This window comes from Lontra canadensis, unplaced genomic scaffold (genome assembly GCF_010015895.1).
Source record: "Lontra canadensis isolate GAN:19392208 unplaced genomic scaffold, GSC_riverotter_1.0 scaffold5, whole genome shotgun sequence".
Lineage (NCBI taxonomy): Eukaryota > Metazoa > Chordata > Mammalia > Carnivora > Mustelidae > Lontra > Lontra canadensis.
Window position 1 is genome coordinate 22,460,825 of NW_022630999.1, and position 25,644 is coordinate 22,486,468.

The 25,644-nt window shown below is 45.6% G+C and overlaps 1 protein-coding gene across 4 annotated transcripts in view; it reads left to right on the forward strand.

Annotated features, from left to right (window-relative positions):
* The window catches only part of CYFIP2 (cytoplasmic FMR1 interacting protein 2), a 120,755-nt gene that overhangs the window by 85,510 nt on the left and 9,601 nt on the right, over nt 1-25,644 (forward strand). For all 4 annotated transcript variants that reach the window (XM_032851661.1, XM_032851662.1, XM_032851663.1 and 1 more), the window contains 5 exons: nt 686-829; nt 2,254-2,344; nt 3,422-3,552; nt 22,418-22,490; nt 22,960-23,054. In XM_032851661.1, coding sequence (XP_032707552.1) covers nt 686-829; nt 2,254-2,344; nt 3,422-3,552; nt 22,418-22,490; nt 22,960-23,054 — 534 coding nt within the window. The remainder of the gene's footprint in view (nt 1-685; nt 830-2,253; nt 2,345-3,421; nt 3,553-22,417; nt 22,491-22,959; nt 23,055-25,644) is intronic.

The following is a 25,644-nucleotide window of genomic DNA, read 5'->3' on the forward strand; positions in this document are numbered from 1 at the left end:
GAATCTAGAGGACAATGGAGGTGGCCGGTCAGTGGCCAGGGCCCCGGGCCCCCAAAGCCACATCCCAGCTACATGATACATTTCATTGGACTACTTCTTGAAAAGTTATGAAACGCCTGATTTAATCCAACACCCACATCTCATAGAAGGCTTGGAAGAGAGTTGGTGATTCACAGGTACTCGGCACAGGTCTCCTGACTCCCAGTCCTATACGGTCCCGGGACCCTACCCCGTTACAAATGGAGACAAGGAAAAGTAGAAGGAGACAGTGCTGAGTCAGCTACTGAGTTTCCACACGGTTCTTCCAGTCAGTTTCTGGTACCAAAGAGGTCTCTAGAAAGACAGAATCATTTGTTTTACCTCCACCCTGTGCGTCAATTTGTCAGAGTCCTGGTTTGTGGGGGGCAGGGGTGCTTGTAAAAAAGATACTTGCCTGGACACCCGTCCTCCTCTTCTGCAGGGGACCACTCTTCACGGAGTGGCCTTCACGCCACCCTGTGGTCACGGACCACACCTCTCTCCATGACCATCTTCTTGCAAACATAATCGTGGGGGTCCCCAGTGAGAGATCGCAGATGATGTCAGGTTTTCATCCCTTTTAGCAGCCAAAAATCTCCCTCCAGGACTCATGCCAGCATTCACTTACTTCCCAGCCTCTTACTTTGCGGCAACCTCTGTCTTCCAGCCTCTCAACATTGCCTACAGCCACATCTACAGCTCGTACAGGAACTTTGTGGGCCCCCCTCACTTCAAGACCATCTGCAGACTCCTGGGTTACCAGGGCATCGCGGTGGTCATGGAGGAACTCCTGAAGATCGTCAAGAGCCTGGTAAGGAAAGGCCCTCTCCATGAGGCCTGGGACATGCCTTCAGCTCTGTCCATAGGAATCAGCCTGGGAATCCTGTGTCCTTATCCCCGGGTTCCTCTTACCTAGCACTCTGTGACACTTCTGTGTACCTTCAGACCTTGTGGCTTTGCCTCTCCTTTTCTGACCCAGAGCTCACTTATTGTGCTTGATAGCTGAACTCAGCAATCCTGATTTGGACCTTTAGGGCCTACTAATTACTGCTTATACTGTCCTCCTATGTAGTGTTTTCTAATTTGAGCATGACAAATCCATGACATGCGTGCCACCATCTCCCCCCAACCTATGCTCATGGCAGACATCTCTAATCAATCACCATGCCTCTCTCTCTTGGGATCTCTTGCTAAACACTTGCAGTACTGCACTGGCCTCAAGAGAGTTCTATGTCCGCCCCAAATATGATCATCAGAACCTTCATTTAGTTCCCTATGACACTCCGGATTTTCCCGAAATTTGGAGATGACGAAACAGAAGTAAACAAAGTAATGAATAACCATGCCGAAAGTGGGAAGGAGCATTCACCTGCTAACTCCAGCCCTCTGGGGACAGCTGTGTAGAGTCATGAGTTGTTACAGATTGTGGAGCTAAAGCCAGAGTAAAGCCTGAAAACGTAACAGATTAGAGGTGTCTGCCTTGGACAAACCTATGGATTGTCTGTGTTTAAATTACCTAACGTGCCTCAGGCTCCACAGTTCCCCGGCCCATGACATTTTAGATCTTAGTCTGGATCCTATGTAAGCACCTCGATGCCCAGGAAAGACCCTGTGCCTAGAAATTGCCCTCCTGGAAGTCTCTATGCCTAAGGGACTGAGACAGCTATCTCTTCTGTCTCATAAGGGCCCATTTTTCTGTATAAAGGAGGATGGGGCTGTGCCCCAGCTTTAGGAGGGAACCTCTTCCCCCCTCCCAAGGAGCAGTGCCTTCCTGTCTTACGCAGTTCAGGCTGCTAGAACAGAATACCACAGACTGGGTGGCTTCACCAACAACTACTGATTTTTCACAGTGCTGGAGGCTGGCTTTCCAAGATCAAGGTGTCAGCATCGGGGTAGGTCTCTAGTGCAGACCCTCCTCCTGGTGTACAGATGCCTGCCTTCTCACCGTGTCCTCCCCTCTCTCTAATCTCTTCTCACAAGGGTGCATATTCCATCATGAGGCTCCATTCCGGTGACTTAATTACCTCCCAAAGGCTCAGTCTCCACATGCCGCCCCATTGGGGGTTGGGGTTTCAGTATATGAATTTGGGGAGGGGAACACAAACATTCTGTCCTTAGCCTTGGCCCACAGGCCGCAGCAGAACCCCGTACACCCCAGTAGCCTGTGTTCAGTCCAGAGATGCACCTGTACAGGAACAGTGGTTACTCACACATGTGGCCCTCTTCTCTTGTCAGCTCCAAGGAACCATTCTCCAGTACGTGAAAACACTGATCGAGGTGATGCCTAAGATTTGCCGCTTGCCCCGGCACGAGTATGGCTCCCCAGGTGGGTGAGGGGCTCCAGGGGCAGAGGGTAGTGACAGGGAAATCCTGCAGGCCCATCCCACGTTGTGGGGAGGACAGGGGGCCTGGACCTCTCCCAGGGAATGTTCACCTCTCTAACATGCAGACAAGTTGGGCCCACCCTGGGTTTGCGTCCTGCCCCTGTCACTAACTAGATAGCCTTGACCTCCTTCTGGGCAATAGTACACCTTCCCCAGTGAAAGTAAATGATGTGTCTGGACCTACCTCATGGGACTACTGTGAGGCTGGAGAGGACAGCAGTCTGCTTGTTAAGGTCTTTCCTAACTCAGCACCTCTAGGGTCCCTTTTCCGTTTGCCCACTTGTGGGAGGCAGGTGTTGCTGGTGGTGGCACAAGTGACATTTCCAAGGTGCGTCAGGAAACAGATGTTGCCACTCTGCCTCTGAGCAGAGGCATCATTCTTTCCTTCCTTAAGAATGAATGGCACAGGGACTGAAACTGGGGCCTGGGGGATAAGGAAAGATTGAGGCTGTGAGTTTGGCACCTGGTGTTTTTTTCCTAAAAACCAAGCTGTCTGGTGCTGAGTGGGTGTGATTCAGAAGAGAAAAGGGCTTGCACTCGAAAGCTCTGGTTTTTCAATTCCAGCTGCCCCACTTACTAGCTGTGTGATTGTGGGCATGCCACCTACCCTCTCTGAGCCTCATTTGAAAATGAATAAAAGTGCCCAGTTCATGGTATTCTTGTGAGTATTAAATGAGAGGTTGTAGAAAAGTGCTTAGCACAATACCTAACATTTATAAATAAACGTTCATTCATGCCATTATCAGGATCATTAACAGTGTTTGGAGGGACTGGGAGAGATCTAGGGATGCTTTATTTGTGCATGTCTCTTTTGCCCCAAAAAAGATTTGAGCCAGCCTCCTGAGCTTTCTTTAGTCCTGAGTCCTGAAAGAAATCTCACCCCTGGCCCAGATATGGAGAGGCATGGGTTTGGTTTTCTGCTTTCCCACTCAGGCCTGGAACTGCTGCTCAGTCAGCACTTCCATAATCCTGGCCGAGCAGGGACGGTTTCCCACTAACCAGCTGCCTTCGTCCCCCAGGGATCCTGGAGTTCTTCCACCACCAGCTGAAGGACATAATTGAGTACGCAGAGCTCAAGACAGACGTGTTCCAGAGCCTGAGGGAGGTGGGCAATGCCATCCTCTTCTGCCTGCTCATAGAGCAAGCTCTGGTGAGTCCTGAGCCCAAATGCAGTGGGGAACCCCACCCCAGCCAGATACTTTAGGCCCCTCTAGCGCGCCCTGCCCGGGAAGCCTGCGGCATAGACTCATGCTCTTCCCGCGCGGGGCACACCCGACATCTCGGTTCTGCCTTTACACTGCTCCGACCACTTGAACCCTGGGAGGAGGGCAGGCACGGGCGCTAGGCAGACCTGGGTTCCTGTCCCAGCCCCACCTTGCCCAGCTGCGGGATCTTGGCCACCCAGTCAGGCTTAGTTTTCCATCCTCTCATTAAATAATAACCACTTGGACGCCACAGGCCAGGCACTGCCCTGGGGGATATAGTGGTGGCCAGTCCCTGCCCCGTGTCCTAGACAGTAGCAGGGAGACTCAGGCTGAGCAAGTATTTACGCAGAGATGCTGTGTGTATGTTACCACAAGTGCTTGGAGGAAGGAGTGCAGGGTTTCATGGGAACATAAGCTAGAACCTGGTGTGGTCCTGGGGGAGAAGGAGGACTTCCCTGAGGAGGTGACCAGGAGAATGACCAGGAATTGGCCTGGTGAGGAGCCAGGGGTGTAGGTCCAGGCTGAGGGAAGAGCTTGGAGCGCTTTCTTCATTGGTCATGATGGGAGGTGGCCATTCTCACCCGCAGGGTAGCTCAGAGGCCAAAGGAGAGAAAGCATGCAAAGTGCATACAGTAAGAACTAAATAACTGCTCATAGTTATCACACCGCACAGAAGCTTGCCTCGCCATTCCCCGACCTCACAGGCCCACACGGACCCAGCACACCCTTCCCCGCCTGACGACTCATCTGCCCCCACCAGCCCTCGTGGCTCAGGCACAGAGGCTGCCTTCTTGTTCTCCCTAGTGCTCTGCACTGCTTGCTTCCCTCCGTGTTGTGGGGTTCACAGCCCTCCAGCCCTGGGGGCACAGGTGCAGTGGAGCGGAGCATTGGAAGGAAAGGGAGAGGCCTAATCCCCAGGAGGCAGCGGGAGCCTCTTTCAGCCAAGGGGTCCAAGAGCCCCCTCATTGCTAGTGCGGTGCTAGCTTGTGGGTGAACGGCCTCGGGTGAGGGAGACAAATTACAGGTTCTTCAGCTCCCTAAAGGAGCACGACTGGAGAAGTCAACAACCGAAGACTGGGAAGGCAGAGGGTGTGACGTGCTGTTAAAGAATGAAAAGCAAAACAGGATAGTGAATGCTGGGTGTCCAGAGGGACGAGCTGCTTTTGCAGAGGGTGGAGCCTGATGTCTTCAAGAAAGAGAAAGAACCGTGGAATGGCTGGAGTGGGGAGGCAAAGGGGATAAGATAGTCGCTGAGGAGGGAGAGGCAGGTAGCCGCGGGCCTGGGCGGGAAACCACTGGAGTTTCCTGAGATGGAGAATGAGGGGGTCGGTTTCTGTTGGTGAAAGGCCCTTTCAGCCTCCGGAGAAGCACTGACCATAAGCAGACCGAGGCTGTTTGCAGCTACCCAAGCCAGTATTCTGGGAGCAGGAGGTGCGTGGAGAGGGCAGGAGAGAAGGAAGGAGCTGGGGAGGAGGCAGAACCGAGGTAAAGCCAGAGAAGAAAGCTCAGAATGAGAACCGAAGATTCTTGCTTCTTGTTGTCCTCATCGTCCATGCGAATGAGCCGGTTCACTCCATCCTGCAGTCCCACCTCTACAAGGGACGCGTCCCATCTGCTCTCGCAGACCCTTCCCCGCAGAAAGGCTCAGAGACGCACACGGTTTTGCTCCCCCTCCGTAAGGGGTAATTGCCTCTCTGTTCCCCTTTAAATAGACTCTTGAGACAGCTAAGTGTTCCTTTTTACGGGAACAGGTTTTGAACACGGTTCAGTGGCCTGAGTTGCCATGGCAACTTAGCCTTCAGAAGTCACAGGGACAAGATGAGGAGGAAATATTGCTCTGTTCAAGGCTTCAGGAAGATGGGGAGAGGCTCCTGGGGCACCAGGAGGAAGGGAGCTGGGGGCCGGCTGGCCCCTGGAAACCCAGGGCCTATGTGTCTCCTCTTAGCACCTTCTCTCACAAGGAGCTGTGACCCGGGGAGCACCAATTAAATTTCCCCTGTACAAGCCCCCAGAGGCAGACTATTTATTGATGGGGATACAAGGAAAGGAAAATTTTTTCTCAGGCATCCCTGTCGGGTCGGGGTGGTCACTTGCATATATTACTGCAGACAAGAGGACACTCAGGATAAAAGACCTGTAGAGCCGAGAGGCCCCAGCCTGTGGTCCCATCCCCTCCATTCATATGTGAGGCAGTGGGAACCAGAGAGGGGACCACTCTCCTGGGGTCCCAGGCGCGTCAGCAGCAGGGGTGGAGGAAGGAAAGCCCCGGTTTCCAGGACTGATTCCTGGCCTGACGGAGGCCCACATAGCAAGGACTAGGGCTCCCTAGAGCTGTGCCCGTGCTTTCTACCTGACAACTGGGGGACTCCACAAACCAGACAGTGCTTCCTAGGATGAGAATGAGGCATGACGTATGCACTGTTGTAATTAAAGAGGGGTACTATCAGCACTAAAAGAAAGGGAGGGAGGGGCCTTAATGACCATCCACGGAGGAAGGACTATTTAAACTGTGGAACGTCTACCGGTATGGAGGACTTGGAAGCAGTTAAAAAGAGTAAGGTGTTCAAGTAGCTTTGTGTATGCACATAGAAAATGCTGAAAGACATGGTACTGAGTGAAAAAAAAAAAAATCACAGGACAAAACACACATTATGATGCCATACATGTAAGATAAACAAGAAATAAAACCCACAAAATATCACTGCCTTGCAATCAAAAATCTAGGGGGAAAAGTATACCAAATAGTTCAGTCTTTTTCTCTAGGTATCAGGGAGAAAACTGGGATTAGGGGTCGACAGGGACTTTAATTTTATCTGGAATGTCTAATATTTTACAAGGAAAGTATTTTCATGTATTATTATTAAACTAAAAATTAATTCAAAAAATAGTAGTACCTAAATAAATTAGTAATAACAGAAAAACTGGAAGAATACTGAAAAGCACAAAGCAGGAAGTTTTTTTTTTTCTTTTTTTAAGATTTTATTTATTTTATTTATTTGAGATAGAGAGCACAAGCAGGTGGTTGGGGGGGGCAGAGGGAGAGGGAGAAGCAGACCCCCCACTGAGCAGGGAGCTGGATGTGGGACTTGATCCCAGGACCCTGATATCGTGACTTGAGCTGAAGGCAGTAGCTTAACAACTGAGCCATCCAGGTGCCCCAAAATAAGAAGTTTTTTTGCCCATTCATCTCGCATTGTCTTTTTCTAATAGATTTGTAGAATTTCTGATTGGGGATTCCATATCAGAATTTTTGCTGCAAATACCTTGTCTCATTCTGTGGCTTGCCTTTTTGTTTTTAACCAAGATGTTACTATATCATTAATTTGTAGGTAGGCAAAATATAAATTGAAAAGATTGATTACTTCCACAATGGTATATTTTTTTCTCTTTCAGTTGGGTGCTTGTGAATATTTCTCAAAATCCAGGGGGTAGTATTAGTACGGAATTCTCTATACCTGTGAACAGGTTGTTTGCTTGGCGTGTTTAATTATGGTCTATAACATACATAAATATATGGAATATGCAGGATTCTCACTGCATAGACTAATTGAATCATCCGTGCTACTGTGGGTGGGCATTTGGGCTGTTTGCAGAGTGAATAGTGATGCTATTATGAACGAAGATGCCTTGAATGTTCTTATCCATTTCTTTTGGTAGATCTACGCTCTCACTTTTATTAGGTGAATTTGCCGTGTCGTAGAATGACTAGGTCAGTGTGTGACTAGACACTGCCAAACAGTTTTACAAAGTGTTTGTGCCAATGTATTTGCTCATTCAGCGATGTGGGAGAGTTTTCATTTCTTCACATTCTCATGAACACTGGCTCTGTCTGTCTTCCGTCATCGCCATTCTGGTGGGTGTGTTGTGATATCTCATCATCGCTTTGATTTCCCTGATCACCATGGATACCGGGCCTCTTTTCATAGGGCACTGCCGTTGGGACAGCCTCTTTTGTGAAAGAAAGCCTGTTCAATATTTTTGCCTGTTTTTTTTTTTTTCTTAAAGATTTTATTATTCATTTGACAGAAATCACAAGTAGGCAGAGAGGCAGGCAGAGAGAGGAGGAAGCAGGCTCCCCGCTGAGCAGAGAGCCCATTGCAGGGCTTGATCCTTGGACCCCAGGACCATAACCCAAGCCAAAGGCAGAGGCTTAACCCACTGATCCACCCATGAGCCCCTTTTTGCCTGTTTTTAAATCAGGTCATCTTTTCCTTGTTGATTTATATGTATTCCTGATATATTGTGGGTACGTGAATTGTAAATATATTTCTGTGGCCTGTCTTTTGATAAACAAAAGTTCTTAACACTTGGTATATTTATCATTTTCCCCCTATGTGGTTGGTGCTTTTGTGACTTGTTTAAAAAAAAATCTTTTCTACTCTAAAGTCATGAAGATGTGTTATCTTCTGAAAGTCTTAGAGTTTAACCTTTTGAGGCTTAACAGACCTTTAAGTCTGTTATCCACTTGGAGTTGATGTGTGTGTTTCATGGGAGGTAGAAACGCATTTTCCTTCCTTCCCCAATTGTCCCAGCACAGGCGACTGGAAAGACCTGCTTCTCCCTGCCCCATGGTGGTGTCGGCCTGTACGTCAATGATCAGGGACCCACAAAGGGTCTAGTCGCTGTAGCCTCTTAAATATTTGTTGGGTCTAGCCTGAAATGAATCAGCATTTGTTAGGTATCTATTTATAAGTCCTGTTATGTTTTTGAAGGAAACTCAGTTATTAACATAGTATCCCCCACCCTGAGAGATCGTAAGGTGGTCTTCAGGGAAATACTGCACAGTCACGCAATCTTTGCTCAAATTTTGTGTGCTTTTTGAGCCACGGGCCCATTGTTCATTGTGAGGACACACGCCAGAAGAGGGCCCTGTTTGTCTGCGTGAGCAAAGGAGGGCCCGGCCCTGGAAGGAAGATGGCCTGTCTGAGGGCCTGTCTGCCTTTGATGGCAGGACTTCCCCTGCAGGACTCCAGTATTCCCTGCCTTGGGCCCTGTTGTTCATTCCTTCTCTCCTGTCGAGTGGGCCACAGCCAGAGTCTGGGCAGTCATGAGCGCACGGCTCCTCTTACAGGAGGCTCCAGGACAGGCCGGGCCCAAACTCATAGAACCGAGCACGGTGGAAGCCAGGTTTCTCAATGTTGGCACTGCTCACAGTGTGGGCCAGATAACCCTTTGTTGTAGGGATCTGTCCTGTGCCTCATAGGATGTCGAGCAGCATCTCTGGGCTCTACCCTCTCTCTAGGTGCTGGTAGGACCCTCCCCCATTGTGACAACCAGAAAAAGTCTCCAGATACTGCCTGTTATTCCTCTAGAGGACAAAACAAACCTCCCCCTGTTGAGAACCACTGATCTAGCGCAATCCCACATTTTGTAGATAGGAAGCCAAGGCCCCAAGAGGGAGATGACTTTCCCAGGGTTACAGCTAGTTGGGGTGAGAAGCAAAGATGCTTACAGTCAGCACACTCAGGGACAGTGGGCTGCGCGGCAGAGCCTTGCCTATGGCGTTGTTGGTTTCTGTTTTGGTTTTGGTTCCAGCACCACATCTGACCCCTCTCTCTCCTGCTTCCACTTTATAGTCCTTTTCCTTTAATTTTGTTTTTCTTATTGCATAACTGAAATGAATTCATGGCTAGAAAACCCAAAGAAGCAGAAAAAAGGAAACAGAAACCACATTGCCACACAAAGATAGCCACTGTTCACATTCCAAAGGGTATCCTTGCATATTAATGTTAATATTATTAATTTTATTAGTAATAATAAAATTAATATTAATTTTATTAATATTAATTTTTCATTTTTTAAACTTTGTTTAGTTAAGAGTAACGTTCACTGAGCTAGGAAGGGTAGTAACCTGCATGGGGTGTGATGGGAGCAGGAGATAGGGGTCTCCCACTTTTCACTTTACACTCTTAATTATTATTTGAATTTTGTGCAATAAATATTTTTGTTTCTTTTCCCTTAAGAGGAAGTACTCACACATTTAACAAATGTACACAATCCTGAGGCATGGGGAATAAAACAGCAAAGCCCACCCTTCACTGTCCATCTCAGACCCTCACTCCATATTCCCACCTGCTCTTGACCCAGGGTTATTTTTCCCATCGCCCTGATGAAAGACCCCTCCAGCCATTGAGGAAGCACATTCTGTCCCCACATCCAGGCACCACTAAGCAGCACCCCTCAGCCCACCTACAAGCAGCATGTCTTCTGCCCAGTCTCAGAGCCCAGTGATGTTCTAGATTGAACATGAGCCAGGCTTTGTGCAAAGGAGGCACCTTGACTCCCAGTAATACCTTTCTTGTACACTGCCTTATAGTTTTTTTGTTTGTTTGTCTTTTAAGATTTATTTATTTATTTGAGAGAGGGAGAGAATGAGTGAGAGTGCCAGGGTGGTAGGCAGAAGGAGAAGGAGAGAGAATTTCAAGCAGACTCCACACTGAGCCCAGAACCTGACTCGGGACTTGATGTCATGATCCATGAGATTAGGACCTGAGCCGAAACCAAGTGTCAGACACTCAACTGACTGCATCACTCAGATACCCCATGGCTTTACAGTTTTTAAGTATTTTGACCTTTTTTCAGGTATGTCCCAATCTAGGAAACAAACCCACTAGCTTCATCAAACTTGGTCCAACTGGTGAGAGTCACAGATTCTGCAGACATGACTGAGAGCCCCCCTCCCCCGCCACGGGCCAGTCAGTGTGTGCGACTTCAGGACTCAGAGGTCATTGGACAGGATCCCTTCCCTGATGGTGCCGTTTCCAGTCAACACCTTCAGTCTACAGCATAGAAGGTTAGCTGTGCAGGGATGAGGCAAGATGATCTCTGCGTTTTTAACCTGTTACTCAAAAAATAAGAAAGAAATTAAACCTTCCTATTTATTAACACACTGTTCAAAAATGACAGCTATCCAGAGTTGATCAAATAAATACATGTCAGTTGAGGTGTTGGCTCAGAATTTAACTGATGTAAGCTTGTGATCAAAAAAGTTTGGGAACGCCAGGGCGGCTCAGTGGGTTAAGCCACTGCCTTCGGCTTAGATCATGATCTCAGGGTCCTGGGATCGAATAGGGCTCTCTACTCAACAGGGAGCCTGCTTCCTCCTCTCTGACTGCCGCTCTGCCTCCTTGTGATCTCTCTCTCTCTGTCAAATAAGTAAATAAAATCTTAAAAAAAAAAAAATAGGGGGAGCACCAGCCACAATCCACAACAAAAGAGTGATAAGGGTATAAAATGGTGGAAACAGGGAGGAGGAAATGATAAGACAGATTTCCTGTTTGAAGGTCATTTTCATATCCTCCATGCCTAACACAGGGCTCTTATGGCCTAAACGAGGGGCATTTTAGCTCCCTTCTCGCTGACAAGTAAAAACATCCCTGTTTATCCTCCAGTCTGTTCCAAAGTAACACTACTCTGTTTGAGACAGAGACGGCCAGTCACCTTGATCCAAAGCCATACCCAGTCCTTGAGACATGTCCTGGTTGTTTCATTACTTGCCAGTAATTGCCAAGAAACTAGAGCCTTGGTTATTCAGTTCTGGACCGACAACTTTTCTGTGGGGAGCCCCCAAGGATAGAAATGCCGACAAGCCGAGGACTCGGGGGTCAGAATGCAGTTTGTTCCCTGGCAACTGTCTCCAGGCTTCCAGGAAGTGGTGTCGTGGTCCCAGCAGTGGCTACTCAGCACAGTCGCTCACAGAGCTCCTTCAGCATCCCCTGTACTGCTTCCTGCCCCAAGGAGGCCCTGGCTGAGACCCCAGGCCCAAATCCCCATGCCTGAGGCCAATGTGCAGCCAGGATGGGGAACCCCTGGTTTAGGAGGAATCTTCTTAGCCAGGGTTTCCAGAGCTTAGCCATTGATGTGTTGTCACAATTCTTACCATATCTATAGACTCCTAGTCCCCTGGTTTGCAAAATATTTTTATTTAAATTTACTTTTTTTTAAAATTTTATTTATTTATTTGACAGAGAGAGAAAGATCACAAGCAGGCAGAGAGAGAGGGGGAAGCAGCTCCCCGCTGAGCAGAGAGCCCAATGCAGGGCTCAATCTCAGGACCCCGAGATCATGACCTAAGCCAAAGGCAGAGGCTTAACCCACTGAGTCACCCAGGTGCCCCTTAAATTAACTTTGTAACTTAAGTTTATTTTAAAAGGATGCTTTATAGCACTTTCATTAACAAAAACAATTATCTCTTGCCATCATTAGAAAGCAACCAGAGCAATAAATTCAATCAAAATAAAGCAGAGTAATGTAATTCCAGCTGCTACCTGCCCAGGCCTCTGAGCCTGAGGCCTGCTGTCTGTTAAAAATGGAGTGAGCAAATGTTAGGGAGGGGGTTAGATGTGCTGGGACCAAGTGGAGACTTTCTTATTGCAGTTGTCAGAAACTGAGAAGGAAAGAACTTTCTCAACGTGACTCAGTGTTGTTAAATATCATTTCCCTGCATCTCCAGTACCCACCTTTTAGGAAATGCCAGCCTTGGAAGACACTGACATGCACTGGGGGCAGGGAGTGGTGGTGGGAGCTACGTCTTAAGCCAGTTTCTTGGCTGTAGATCTTTCCCAGCTGACCAGACATGACTCTGATCCAGAATCATAATTCTTTTTCCCTTTGACCCTTCAGGGGGCAGGGAGAAAGAGCAGAGGTGAGACATGGTAACATACAGCATTATTCGACTGAGGAGCAGATTGGTGGGGAAAGACCCCCCCCCCCACACACACACACACACCCACGGATGCACAGAATCAGATAAGATCACAGATTTATTTGGCCAGGTTTACAAAGAACTCCTGGGAGTGAGGGCCCCACAGAGCAGGAGCAGATGGACTGTATCACTGTCAGGCTTTCCACTGCACCTGGAATCCCAGGCCAGGAGGGGCTAGAAGCTGGGGCTCATGCTTTCCTTGCAAAGCTGAGTGTGGGAAGCCTAATTTGTTGCTTGCTTCACGGGGCCCTGTACCTTTGGGGCTTAACATCAGCATGCAAGGAACACTTCACTAATCATCCATGTGTGTCCATATAAGGAAATGTTTAGAATGCTGGACTCTGGTTAGGCCCTGTACACCCCCCTCCCTTGCCCCACACACAATCCTCCTACCAGAATACCAGAGTGGGGTTTCCTAGGGGGTGGGGGGGTCCTCAGCCTCCAGTTCCCAGCTCATTTCTCCACACTTGCTTGACAAAGACAAACATAAAATATTAGTGTTAGTGTAACTGTCTTTTTGTTGCCTCAAAACTTAGAATATTAGGAAAATAGTGTTCTGAGACTGGTTTGGTGATTCCCTTTAGGAGATGGGCTAAAACTGATACATAGTTTTTTCCACCCAGAACTGGAGCCTAAAGGTAACATCTGATGCTGTTGTATGTAAATCCAACATGTGTAAGATCACATTGACACTTTTTTTTTTTTTTTTTAATATGTATCCTGAATCTGTAGGGTGTCTTTTACACAAGAGAAATCATGTCTCCAGTTAGCCTCAGGCTGAGTGAGTTGGGAACATGAGGTTTTGTGATATTTGGTGGAAATCCCTCACGGTCAGGGGCGCCTGGCTGGCTCAGTCAGTGGAGCATCTAACCCTTGATCTTGGGGTCGTGAGTTCAAGCCTCATGTTGAGCAAAGAGTTTACTTAAAAAATTAAAAATAAAAATAAAACAACAACCCAAAACTTAAATCACTAGTTAAAAATATTTCCCCCAAAAAAATGAAATGAAGGAAAGAAATTCCTCATGGTCCATGAGTTTTAATAGCAAAGAAAAAATTTTAAAACTGAAGCCAATACAGAAAATAAAGTAGTCATCCATTGAAGAATTTGTATGAGGGTCCCTTACAATAAAATATGTTTGCAACCCAATTCCAAAACATCTTCACTTGTACTCGCTCTGTTGACAGAGCGCAGTTTCACAGTAGCTTTTGGTTCTTATTAATCATCTCATGATCACTGCCCTCATAGCCGTATGGTGTTAGGAGTTGTCCTAAGCAGCAGGAATAATACGCATGAGCATGGCACTCGCTAAGTCCAAAAGTGGCCTGATGGCAATGGTCACTCACTAGCTCCTTCCAGAAAGAGCCCCATGCAGAGAGCCCCATGTGGAAGCAGGAGCATACAGCAGTTCCCCAGCAAAGAATTCATTGAATTCCTTTTGTGTAGAGCAGTCACACTTCTTCACACTTTAGAAAACCCATTATGGTTGGATCCTGGTTCCAAAAAAAGAAAGGGGGGGCTATAAAAGGAACATTTTAGAGACAACTAAGGACATTGTAGTATCAGCTGCATCTTATATGATATCAAGAATGTCTTTGAATGCCTGTGCTCACAATACTGAGGATCCTCTCAGTTTTACTGCTGAAGTAGCAAAGACTGAGGAAAACAATGACTTCTACTTGCTGTTGGTGATTTAATAAAATGCACGGAGTCAAAGCAGAAATGGGAAAAGAATGGGTCACTCTGACTATGTCAAGACTATAAGGATGTACATTGTTCTTTTGGGTATTTTATAGGTTTGGTGTTTTTCATAACAGGGTTGAAGTGGGGGGAAGAAACTTCATTAAAGAATCTGGGAAGTTAAGAAGAAAAAGGGTCACTTAAACAGACAATGTCACAGTGTATAAGGAGGAAGAAAAGTTATGAGGGTTTTTGTTTTTTCCAGCTACTTCTGCTAGTGGGTAAGATTTATTTTTGGTAACATATGCTTAGGAGCTACTTCTGACCTCATTTTTTTTTTTAATTTATAGAGGCATCTGCCAGTGCTAAACTCAGCCAGGACTCTCCTGCTGCCCGTCCATTTGATTTATAAGCAGGAAAGATCTGTGTAGAATCGTGGAAAGGCAGATGAAGCCAGGAAAGCTGTCTGGTCCAAATTAGAAAGAGACTGCACGGGATTGTAAGCGGCTTTGAGTGAATAGCCAGCGGGCCATGTCAGCTGCCCTCTTCCCGAGGGCCACGGTGGGGAGGCTTTCCCTCTACGTCAGGGTCTTTTTTTTTTTTTTTTTTTTTACGTCAGGGTCTTTTAGGGAAAAGAAAACAATAATACCTTCTCCCTAGGTGCCACTTAAGAGCAATGTCTCAAGCCCAGCGTTTTTGAGGGTTGCTGCCTTTCCATTCTTGTTAAGGGTGGAATTTACTAGTAGGTAAGGCATTAGGGAAGAAAATGGCAGAGCTGATTTTCCAGGTAGCAGCAAAAGCACCTTCATACAATTATAAATCAGATCATGTTACTCTCTGGCTTAAAACTGACAGGTGGCTTCTCCTCGTACTTAAAATTCTAGCTCCCAGCCAGGACCCACGAGATCCAGAAGGTTCAGCCATGCCTGTCCCCCACCCTCATTCATCTCTTAATACACTCTGTCCCTGGGTGCACAGTGCAGCCTCACAGCAGACTTGGAAGGTCAGGGTACAGATAAGAAAACCAAGGTGCACTGAAGGTCTTGGTCAGGGTATGGTGAGATCCTACCATCCTTGGCTTCTACCCTTATGCTTATTGACATTGACTTCCTTGGTGTTATAATTCAAGGGGCACCAAGAGGACTCCCCTCAACCCCAAGCAAAAGCATCCTTTCCCTTTTCCATCAGTGTCTGAAATTCTCCTATTAGAGACTTTTGATTTGAAATGTTACCTGATCTTTAAAAGTGCCACTAAAAACACAAAGTCTGCTGAGATGGGTTTGGAGAAAGATAGCCAGTACTTTAGTGGGTAATCATTTATCGAATAATTTTGAGAAGTAGGGTGTCACTCAGGCAAGGGTGTGGGGAAGCATAAGACTCCTCCAGGCCAAAACAAGAACAAAGACAAAGCAAACAGTAAAGGAGAAGTTCTGTAAGATGTTGATAATATATGCTAAGGGATGAAAAGAGATTACAGCAGAGTAGGTGTTTTATGCTCCATTATTTTATTTTTTAAAGATCTTTATCTGAGAGAGAGAGAAAAAAAAAAAAAACAAGAATGGGGAGGAGGGGCAGGGGGAGGGGAAGAAGCAGACTCCCCTACTGAGTGTGGAGCCCGACGCAGGGTTCGATCTCAGGACCCTGAGATCATGACCTGAGCCGAAGGCAGATGCTCAACCAACTGAGCCATATCTCATTATTTTAAAATACATACTTAAATGTTAACATGTGTAGAAGAACCTGACAGGATAAAGCCCAAAATTTATCAGTGATGACCCCTAGGTGGTGGGATTATAAATTTCTTCCTTTAAAAAAAAAAAAATGCATGGGCATTTTCTTTCCCTTCTTTCTTCCTCCTCCTCCTCTTCTTCTTCTCCTTCTCCTTCTCCTCCTTCTTCTTCTGCTGCTGCTTCTTCTTCTTCTTTTTCCAAAAATGAGCATAAATACTTGAGCAGCAAAAAGAAAGAAGCTTAGAGTAGCAACTTTAAAAACATATCTGCTGTGATGTCCCATACAGCATGGTACCCAGAGTTAGCAATACTGTGTCGTATACTTGAAAACCACTGAGAGAGTAGATCTTATAGGAGCTCCCCAGCACCACCACTACAATACAAAAGGGTAATTGTATGAGGTGAAAGATGTGTTCTGGTAACAATTTCCCAATCATCCAGTCATCACAGGGACTCCTGGGTGGCTCAGTCAGTTAAATGTCTGCCGTGGGCTCCAGTCAAGATCTTAGGGTGCTGGAATCGAGCCTCTTGTGGGGCTCCCTGCTCAGCGGGGAGTCTGCTTCTTCCTCTTCCCTTCCCCCTGCTCATGCTCACCCTCTCTCATGCTCTCTCTTGCTTTCAAATAACTAAATAAAATATTTAAAAAGAAAAATCACATTGTGCACCTTAAAGTTACACAGTTTTGTATGTCAGTTGTATCTTAGTAAAGCCTGGGGGAAAATCTACCAAATTAACAGTTTTTCAGGGGACAGTCCTTGCCTGAATTAAATATTGGGTGAATTTTCAGAAGAAAGTGACAAATGTCAGTTCAATGAACACATATAAAGTAACTAGAATGTTGGTGGGGTTGAGGGTTTTTAGAGATCAAGGATAACAAATTTAACTTCAGTGCCCTTGCTCCTCTGCTAGCCCAAGGCAGGCAGTCATAATCGATCCCGCTGAGCCTGAATGTATTGTCAAAATCCTCTCCAAAAGGAGCCACTGCCTCAGTCAGGGGTGGGACTAGAGATGACCCCAGGGTCACTGCTTGCCTCATGCTGTCTGCTGCAAATCGTGAGAAGGACTCCTTCCTTGATATGTTTCCCTTCTTTCTTTTGAAATATTACCATAATATATTGATTTTTAAAGAACCAAATACATCTACCAGAAAATGATCATTATAAATAGACAGTCTCTGGTGTCTGTGGCGTGTGTGGCGCCCGCTAGGCTGGGTGGACAGGATACTGTCTTCCTAAACCACTCCTAGCAATCCTGAGCGGTGCTTTTTGTCACCTCGGCTGGAAATCATTAGCCCCTTCCCCCAAAATAAACAAACCTTGACAAGATGACGTTATCCCCCAAAGAAAGCAAAGTAGCCCAAGACCCCTGGAACCTGCTTCTAGGGAAAGACCCTCAGAGATCATTTAATCCGCCTCTTCATTTTGTTCCATTTAAGTTGTTCTTAATTGCACATGATAAATCAAATAATACAGATGAGCTTATGATGAGAATCATCATTCTAAGCCCCGTTGCACCTCTTCCCACCTGTATCCCAGCCCCCAAGGCAACTTGTTTTCATCATTTCTATTTCTAGCCCTTGTCGTTGTTCTCTCCGTGATGCTTAGTAATAGGAGGATAGCTTCTGTTTCTTAATTGGCAGCTCTAGACACGACTTACTGACTCCCTAGTTGGAAAGATGAGATTTCAGCTCATTTACATCTCTCCCCTTACTTCCTTTTAATATTTGATTGTTACTTATTACCTCCGTTGCTTCTGTTGTAATCAGAGATAATATACTTACACCACTGTGGCTTCTTATTGTAACAGTATTTACTATCTTGACTTCTGTCTGTACAAGATGTGGAAGTTAACATCCCCAACTTCACTTCTAATACTTCCACAAACTCAGCTACACTTTTATTTCTCTGTGCTCAAAGCTGTATTTTTGTAACATTTGTATTTTCTTCTGCATCTGTAACTTATCCTTCAGTGTAGCTTAAAGAAATCAAAACAAAGCAAAAGCATACAGGATTTGTGTTGTTAAAGCTATGCAGATATCTATTCCTTGCTAGACCACGTGGCATGCTAGGAGTCCATTTCCTTCTCTCTAATGCCAGCTCAAAACCCCCAAAGCTCCATATTTTAAAGTTAAAAAGTAGTTACTTTCAGAGTTTTTTCAAATCAATTTTTTAGAAGTAATATATGTTCAATGTAGAAAATTCAGTATATACATAAAAAGTAGGGGGAAAAACAGGGAAAAAGAGAGGGATAGAAAATCAAGAACACCTGCAAATCCCACCACTTGTAGCATTTCTTTAAAATGCTTCATATAATTTACACAGGGTAATCAGTAAAACTGAAGAGCAAATACTTTTATTAGTAGTAAAGGGAAACATGCAGCCCCACATAAGATGGGCCCACATCTTAGAACAGGAGAGATACTGTCCTAAGTCTCAATTCCCTTATATGCTGCAGACATTAAGTTTTCACTGTGCATGTTTACTGGGCATTTGCCATCTAACAGACACTGGGTTCACTGTTGGGACTAAAATATGGTCAAAAATAGACATTGTCCCTACCTGCGTGAAGGTTACATTCCAGTAGGGGGAGGTAGACGTTAATCAAACAGTCATGGGTAGGCAAGGATAAAGTATAAAAAAATTGAGTTCAAACGTTGAAAGGAAAAGAACTTGATTCTTTAAGGACATCTAAGGAACCCACCCAGGCTCAGAACCCCCCCTTTCTTGAGGGGGTCAAGAAAGTCTCCCTTGAAAGAATGGTAGTTGACTTGAGATCTGAAAGAAGAATGGGAATTTATTAAGCAAAGGGAGTGTGGGCAAAAGGTAGGTTTGGGAGCCTTCCAGAGAGAAGGTAAAAATTCTATGATGGGAGCACAGATGGTACACTCAGATAACAAAAGCTGTTAGTTATGGCTGCAGCAGAAGGAGCCAGGGGCACATGGGAAGAAACCCACTCTCCGAGCACTTCACATGCCAAGGGCTGGATGGGTTCCTGGGCACAGTGGAAGGCCAAATGTGGATCCTTTGAGATAGAGATTAGGTAAGGAGGAGGTTGACCCATTCGCGTAGATGCCCACTACAGAGGCTTGTTGGGCTCCCTGACCCAAGCCTTTGTGTGCTCTAATCTGGACATTTTTATCAGTTGCAATGGCCTCATCTAAGGAATGCCAAACAGATACCTTCCCTGAAAGGTGTTGCGGGGTTTGTAGCCACCTCATTATGCAAATGGCCACATAGCTCATCCTCTAGGACCTTTCAGGCAGACGCTTTCCCACCTCTATTAAGAAAGCACATTCTTCTGTCTTTTCTCGCCTTCAACAAATTGCTTTAGAAGGTAGAGAACACACAGGAAGTACACGCCGGAAGGAAGTTCCCCTTGCCCCTACAGTTGTTAATTGGAGGACAGGGGGATATGCAGAGAGGGATAAATGGAACACTCTTGTCCCTCCCAGAGAAATCTGAAAGGGAAGCTCATCTTGTAAAATGAGTAAAGTAACAACTTTGCTCTTGTTGTAGAGGATCCAGAACCTTCTTCCTTCCTCCATCCCCTAAGGTGGCACCCAATGTCAATTTTATTTACATTAATAAAATAGAAAGCTGATAGTTCATGCGATAGGCAACTTTTCTAGTAAGTTCATGCAATGGGCAGCTTTTCTAGTAAGAAATTTCTAGGGCGCCTGGGTGGCTCATTGGGTTACGCCTCTGCCTTTGGCTCAGGTCATGATCTCAGGGTCCTGGGATCGAGCCCTGCATCGGGCTCTCTGCTCAGCAGGGAGTCTGCTTCCCCCTCTCTCTCTATCTGCCTCTCTGCCTACTTGTGATCTCTGTCTGTTGAATAAATAAAGAAAAATCTTAAAAAAAAAAAAAGAAATTTCTAGGGACAACTGAAATTTTTGGAAGAAAAGAGGAAACATAGGAAGACTTGTCAGTGGAGCTATCATAACCAGTCCTCTGTTTAAAATACCTCCATGGTTCCTCACTGCACTTAAGATAAAATCCAGACTTCATACCATGCCTATGACCCCACATGATGTGGTCCCTCCCTATCATTAGCGCCTCAGTCTGGACCGTGATTCCCAGCATGGCACACTATGCTCTGGCTTACTTTCTGCCCCCAGGGCCTTTGTACTGGAATGCTCTGACCTCAAATCTGCATGGCTGGTTCCCTCGCTTATTCCATCTTCCAAAAGTCTCTCCCTCCAAAGTTTTCTCCTAATCACCCTTCCTCCAACAGTCCCCTCTCCATTCCCAGTCCTCTCTAGCCTATTACCCTGTTTTCTTTCATCACTATCAGAACTTTTCTGATTTGTTTGCTTGCTTTTATCTGTCTCCATCAACTAGAACATAAATTCCATGAGGGCAAAGATCCAGTCTAACGTGTTCAACATCATACCAAAGCCTAGAACAGTGCCAGACACTCAACCAGTATTTGTTGGATGAATGGATGTAATGGTATTCTCATACTTGGAGGCTAAATATGTGGCTAAGTAAATTTATTCATCTAAGAAAAATATGAGCTAACAAATATGCATTCATTAATCAATAATTATTGAGAAACTGTTACATCCTAGGGGATGTTAGAGGCAAAATTAGAGACAGCATCCACACGCATAAAGGAGCTCAGAGTGTTGTGGTGGCCAGTGGGAAAGAATGTGGAAAGAAGCCAGAGACATGAGGATTTAATGGTCATAAGAAGTGAAGAAGAGAGGAAGTAAGCCCCAGGTTTTAGGCTTGGGCAGGTAAGGAGATGGTCATGTGATTCTGTGAGCAGAGGAACCCTAGGGAGGAAGGGGGGAAAGGGTCAACTTTGGAAATGAGGTGTGGAATATCCAAGTGGTGATATCCAGCAAGGAACTGGATAGACAAGTCTGGAGTTTAGGATTGGTGAAAGGAGCCATGTCCTTGATATGTATAAACCCCCAAAACTCACTTGAGAAAAAAATTGGTATCCTGAATCATCTGTTAAAGAAATCTTATTTCTAATTTAAAAACAAAACAAAACAAAAAACAAAAAACTTCAACAAAGAAAACTACACGTGCAGATGGTTTCACTTGTGAATTCTCCCGAACATTTCAGGAAGAAATAATAACAATTCACAATTGTTTCCAAAATACAGAAAATAGGGAAACTCATCCCAATTTATCTTACAAGATCAACATTATCCTATTGTCAAGATCAAAGACACTTGAAAAGAAAACAGCAAATCAGTGCCTCTCATGAATATAGAGTAGATATCCTCAACAAAATATTAGCAAATCAATTCCAACAATATATTAAAAGCATCATGCATCACAACCATGTGAGGTTTATGCCCAGAATGCCAGGCTGGTTCATCATTGAAAATCAATCAGCATAATTAGTGAATTAAAGAATATCGTGACCAATAAGCCAAGTTTTAGATTATATGATGAATCCAAGGGTCTATGTTTAGAAATAGCAATCAGTACCAGGTTATTTGATATAGTGGTTACGAGAGACATAGCTTAAAAAAGAGGGAAAATTTCCCCTCTGGCTAAGAAATTAAGAATGACACTCAGGCAGGGCCCTTTGAAGGGTTCACTCATTTTTGCTCTGCTAGCCTCACTTCAAGGAGTGACCCAGAGTAAAAAAGGAGTTTGGAGGTTCCCCACCGTGAGCGGCCAGCCTTCCAGATTTCTAGGGCGGCGCATTCCATCCATGTGGAGAAGGCAAGCCACGAGCACTCACAATCCTGATTTTCTCAGATGCTAAGGATCCAAGAGTGCCAGACCTGAATGAAGTCTGGATCTTACCTAGTCCAAATCCCCACAGTTTAAGGAAGAGAAACCAAGAGTCATGGAGGGTGGCTTCTCTAAGTCCCCTTACCCCATCCCCTGTTCTAAAATCCAGTGATCACAAACTGGCCCTGGGACAGCAAGCCCATTAGACTCTATCTCCCAGGCCTGTCCTTCCCAGGTGTTTCCCTCTTTTCAAGTAGTTGTAAAGCTCACTTTATTTGCATAACAAGTCACCATCAAAACCCATCTGTCCTGGGTTTTAGTTTCTCTTTTCTCAGTAGTTGGTCCTCTACATGGTGGGTTGGCAGATTGGCCCAGCCGCCTACTTTGAGCCTACAGGCTTCATGGCCCAGTCTGGGCTCATCAGCTCTTTTCCATTCCTCTGTCACTCATGTGAAATCCTCCACAGATTCTTCATAAGATTATAATGGAAGTGCACTGCACACTCATTATGTGTCAGGGGTTATGCTAAAAGGTTATGCATTCTCTCACTCAATCTTTACAAAAACTCATTAAATAAGTACAATTCTGGTCCTCATTTTGCAGACAAATAGGCTCAAAGAGGTTAAGCAACTTGTCCAAGGTGCCACAGCTAGTTAAGAGGAGAAGCCAGAATTCGAACCCTGGCTGACTGTGGGGCTCAAAGTTCTAGGAATGAAAATTCTTCATGGTTTAAAATTAGAATTGCTGGGGCACCTGGGTGGCTCAGTGAGTTAAATAAAGCCTTTGCTTTCTTCTTGGGCCATGGTTCCAGGGTCCTCGGATCGAGCCCCACATCCAGCTCTCTGCTCAGCAAGGAGCCTGCTTCCTCCTTTCTCTGCCTCTGCCTGCCTCTCTGCCTTCTTGTGATCTCTGTCTGTCAAATAAATAAACAAAATCTTTAAATAAATAAAATAAAATGAAAATTGTTTTTCCTTTCTTTCCTTCCATCTCTGTTTGCAGTCTCAGGAGGAAGTCTGTGATTTGCTCCATGCTGCACCTTTCCAAAACATCTTGCCTAGAGTCTACATCAAAGGTAAGAAACCACTAACAACAGCTAAATAGCCAACTTGCATTTGAACTTGACACTCACCTAATCCCAATAAACTCAGATCTGCCATCAGAAAGGGAAAAGGTTAAATAAAGCTTTGGGCAGCTATTCAATATTCATAGAATCGCAGCGTTGGAAGTGACATTTCAGGCCTTGTTCCTTGGTCCTTCTAGATCATTTCTAGTGCATTCCTGTCTAGCCTTGGTTTAACTCTTCCGAATGATGGGGAACTCACCACCCCACAAGGCTGATAATTCTGTCATTGGACAGACACCAGAATGTTTTTCCTTCTAGTGAGTTCTGAATCACACTTTAGAACAAAGGAGAGCAGTTCTGCACAGTCCGTCCAAGTTTGGGAGCACAGATTGGTCAGTGGTCCTCTGAGAGTTTTCCCTTCCTCAGTTTCCCCCGGGTACCCTGAGTCTCATTTTCTGCTCTGCTGCTTCTTTTGCAGAAGGGGAGCGTCTGGAGGTCCGCATGAAACGCCTGGAAGCCAAGTATGCCCCACTTCACCTCGTCCCTCTGATAGAGCGGCTGGGGACCCCCCAGGTAGGACCCTTCTGCCCCAGACTCTGAGAACCAACAGGAACTTGAGAGGGAGAGCAGTTGGTCCAATCCCTTCATTTTACAGACTGGGAAACTGAGGCCCAGAGAGAGGGTAGGGAAGCATGTCTACAAAGCCTGTTAGTGGCAGGATCGGGTCTGGAAGGAGATTTGCTATTTCCCAAGCCTGAGTTCTTTCTTCTACGCCATCTATCAGCTATTGTGTTAAGAAGGAAGGACGTCAGACAAGCATCTGTTATGATCCCGTTCGATATCAAGAATTCTAAGTCAACTCCCAGAATTAAAACTCCACACGCCCTGAGAACCAGAAGCAGTTCACTTCTGGGTATCTTTGCTAGAAAAACACCTGCAAGAACACAGAAGTTTATTGTAGCATTGTTCGTTAAGGCAAAAACTAGAGACAACCAGTAGAGGATTGGCTAAATAAAATGTGGAAAAGTTATCTAAACATTGACTACTTGGTACATAATAATGGAAAGGAAAGATGAGGTCTGGGTGCATCAGTGTGGACAGAGCATAAGCATGTGGTTAGGAGAAAAAAGCATACAAAAACCCTACCAGTGAAACTATTCCTAAAACATGATAATACTTATAGTTCCTTATGGCAGGACCCTCTGAAGAGAGATGAGAGAGACAGCGATGGGATGATGATCTCCTGGGTCAGGAGACTTCAGCTTTCTCTGTAGTGTTCAAATATTTTCCAAAGTGAATAAGATCATAGGCTAATTCTGTAATTAAAATTAAGTTTTACGGGGCGCCTGGCTGGCTGAGTCCGTAAAGCAAATGACTCTTGATCTCGGGGCTGTGAGTTTGAGTCCCACGTTGGGTGTAGAGATTACTTAAAATAAAATCTTGGAAAATAAACTTAAGTTTTACAAACCAGTATTGCTCTGAACATGGAGACAAGTGGGGAAGGACCCCTGCCTCAGAGAACTCACAGACTGTGGCAGGAGTCAGGAAGGAAGAGAAAAGAGGAGGGAGGTGGCCAAAAGCATGTGCTGTGTCTCCGTTCACAGTGATTTGAGTAATCTGCCCATTTTAGGGAGGTGGGCAGGGGAGAAATTCCTGAGAAAGAGAAATGGGGCACTGTGGTAAGACAAGCTGGGGTGGTCTGTTTCCTGCCTTTGCCAACTGTGTAGAAGGGTTAGGATTCAAATCTGTACTTGAACTTCCATTCTGGGGCTCCTCTCTGCTCCCATCACAAAAGCAGAGGAGCCTGAAGGGCTCAGATCCTCAGCAGGGGGCAGAAGGCAGCCTGTTCACTCAGAAATCAGGGCAAGTATCTGGAGCACATTGAGGACGAGATCCGCTCAGGTGTCCCCCGATCAGCAACCCTCGCCAGACCACCTGCGTGCCACTCACTTCCTCCTGCAAACAGTGACTGAATGTTCAGTGGTATTTGGGTTCTTTGAGTCACCACAGAGAGATTTCAGACCCTGTGGAGTGCACGCATTTTCTTTTTTGGCCTTCAGAGGCTGAACAGAGGAGTCCTGGAAAGATTTCCTTTTAGGGAGAAATCCCCCAAGCCAGCGACATAGAAATGTGTCTGCTTTGCCGTTGGTGTCATCCTACAAGAATCTGGCCTCTCGCACCCAGGGTTTGGCATGTGTTTCCACTTAGGAGACTATGAATTCCTTCCCTGTTCTGGTGAACACAATTTCCTTGGGATGGATAGAAATCTCAATTTGTCAAATGCCGAGTTTTTCTCAAACAAAAGCCTAGACGCTCTGCTGCAAAGGAAGTACCAGTTTTCTACTCACTGGCCCTCAAGGAAACTTAGTCGTCCCATAGACCAAAGAAAAGTTGACAAAATATTACCTTCCATGCTCGCTGGAGTGTCGGGGACTTACATAATATCTCAGTCCAAGACGGGGAGATTCTACCACGTAGTTTAAAGTCAAGAGGTTTTAATGCTATTGCCCTGTTTCCATTTATTTCTGGGACATACTAAGGTGCTCTCATGGATAGCACACTCTGACAGGAGGTCAGAAGACAGGGGTTCTTGTCCCAGCTTCACACTTGAACTGATGCACAATCTGGGGCTAGCCACTTACTATCTCAGTCTTTGTCTTCCCACCTGTGAAATGGGCTAAGAGCTGCTTTGCTGCCTCTGTTGCCTTTCATGAATGTCATGATGAACAAAAATGAGTAAAAAAAATTTTTCGAAAAACACAGGCATTATAGAAAGGATTGTCAAGCTATCATTTTCCTCCAGAGTGTACTAAATGTAATCAAAGTATTCCATGCAGAAATGTATTTCCACGTTTATTTTCACAGATGCTTTTTTTGTTCTCTTGTTAATTCAGAAAAGGATGGCAGAAAGAGAGAAAAATCCTGCACTGAATAGAACAGAAAAGAAATGGATGAAATTTATGTGAAACACACACAATATATATATATATAACACCAAGTCACAAAGTGGGGGCCTTTGCTGCAAACAGTTCAATGCACTTTTTCAAAGCAAGAAGGGAAGGATAGACCTACCCAAAGGAAAAAGGACACGGAAGAAAACTCACACCCTAAAAAACAGCAAAAGTGTTCAGCCTTACCAGCAATCACTGAAATGGAAATTAGA